The sequence below is a fragment of the Mus pahari genome, chromosome 5 (assembly GCF_900095145.1).
Source record: "Mus pahari chromosome 5, PAHARI_EIJ_v1.1, whole genome shotgun sequence".
NCBI lineage: Eukaryota > Metazoa > Chordata > Mammalia > Rodentia > Muridae > Mus > Mus pahari.
In genome coordinates, this window is record NC_034594.1 from 51,304,634 (window position 1) to 51,306,521 (window position 1,888).

Below are 1,888 nucleotides of genomic sequence, written 5' to 3' on the forward strand. Positions count from 1 at the left end.
TATATATATATATATATATATATATATATATATATATATATATAACGATAAAATAAAGTTGGAGAAAACCCTAGCACTTGGGTTTGCAAAATTTGCAAATATTAGTTTAGTTCTAGAGTGTGTGCTTTACATCTGACCCCAGAACTAAATTTGTATGTCTATGTTAATATATATTTTTAAGTGGTTACCTGGGTTCAATATAGCTCTACTTAAAATATAAGAAAAAGATAGTTAATATAATTTATATTACCTGCATCCAAAATGCATTGCCAGTATCGATCATTTGCTAAGCAAATTACTTCTAAAGACATGACAGCCATCATCCTTCGTTTGGAGCTTTCACACTGCAACATTTCTGGTAAGTATCCAACAGAAAAATACAGCTGTAATTCACATCAGAGGCAATGGAATGGCTGACTCTGTTTTTATAAAGGTGAAGTGAACACAAGAATCATCCCATCACCAACTGCATAGGCTACACTCATTCCATGTTTGTGGTCCTCTGGAAGATGCTGGATGGATGATGATGGGCTACAGCTTAGACCTGGGGTGGTCCTCAAAGGCCCTTCTCAAGGGTTTAGTCGGTTTAGTCACTACTTGTGTCTATTGGTGTCTAGCTTGGTGCTATTCAATGATGATGGGGACTTTAAGAAGTAGGACTTGGTGGAGGTTTTAGATCATTGGGGAAAGTATCCATGAAGGGGATTGTGGGGTTACATCTCTTCCTCTTCCTGTCTTGCTATTTTATTATACCTCTCATGCAGCAAATAGGTCGTGGACCTCTGCCATAGGACTCTGTAATTATTACTTCATCAGAGCCATTCCTGTGGGCCCAAATAGAGCTGCTCTGCACAAGTTGATTATCTTGGGCACTTGTGACAGTGACAAAAGCTAACCTTTGAGAGTTTTTTTGTTTTGTTTTGTTTTTCGAGATAGGGTTTCTCTGTATAGCGAACTCAGAAATCCGCCTGCCTCTGCCTCCTGAGTGCTGGGATTAAAGGCATGCGCCACCACGCCCGGCTATCTTTGAGGTTTATTATATATATATATAATTACTGGGAAAAAAAAAACCTAAGTTATTTGTCTTTGGTCTGAATCGCTAACACTGCCTAGAAATACAGTTCAAATTCACATGAAAATAATATATTTCTCATGTGCCTATGATTAGTTTAGAATAAAATTTGAGGAGATTTTATGGATGGCAAAGTAAACTACTTTATCAATATGATTTTAATAGACGTTAAATTATTTATATATTTCCTGAAAATGATTTATATGATTTTTAAAAATCTAGCATGAATTTAAACTCCAAACAAAAGATAAAACATTATATATGCTTCTAAACAATGTCTATGGTGTAAGAAAACATGCATCTTTCTTTCATCTCTCTCTGACCTCTATGTTCAGACGTGGCCTGGTCCTTACTGAGACTGCCGTGTTTTAAATTTTAGCTTCTACACCCAAGGCTAATAGTTAACTTGCTTCTAATTATTATTCTGCAGGTGTCATTATCATTTAATTACCAGGACATTGTAACCATGGCTACTGTAGGTAGTAGCCACTGGGAGTTATATACACCATTAAGTCATCCTTGTCAAGGTCAGACTTAGAGGTATTTGTGATGGTTGTCTATTATAAATCAAGTTGATCTTCACAGTTACTCTCAAGATAAGATGAAGCAGCATATGTGCATAAAAATAAACACTAAGACATTTCCCTGTATATCCTTGGGCTGTTGTACTCAGAAAATGTCTTCCAAGATTGGTGCTGACACCATTTTGAACAAATAGTTGGTCATCATTTTTTTTTTAAGATTTATTTATTTATTATATGTAAGTACACTGTAGCTGTCTTCAGACACTCCAGAAGAGGGAGTCAGATCTTGTTA

At 35.7% G+C, this 1,888-nt stretch overlaps 1 protein-coding gene across 3 annotated transcripts in view; it reads right to left on the bottom strand.

The window, feature by feature from the left end:
• Ankar (ankyrin and armadillo repeat containing) overlaps positions 1 to 1,888 on the bottom strand; it is a 57,878-nt gene that overhangs the window by 27,736 nt on the left and 28,254 nt on the right. For all 3 annotated transcript variants that reach the window (XM_021198614.1, XM_021198613.1, XM_021198612.1), the window contains one exon: positions 251 to 355. In XM_021198614.1, coding sequence (XP_021054273.1) covers positions 251 to 355 — 105 coding nt within the window. The remainder of the gene's footprint in view (positions 1 to 250; positions 356 to 1,888) is intronic.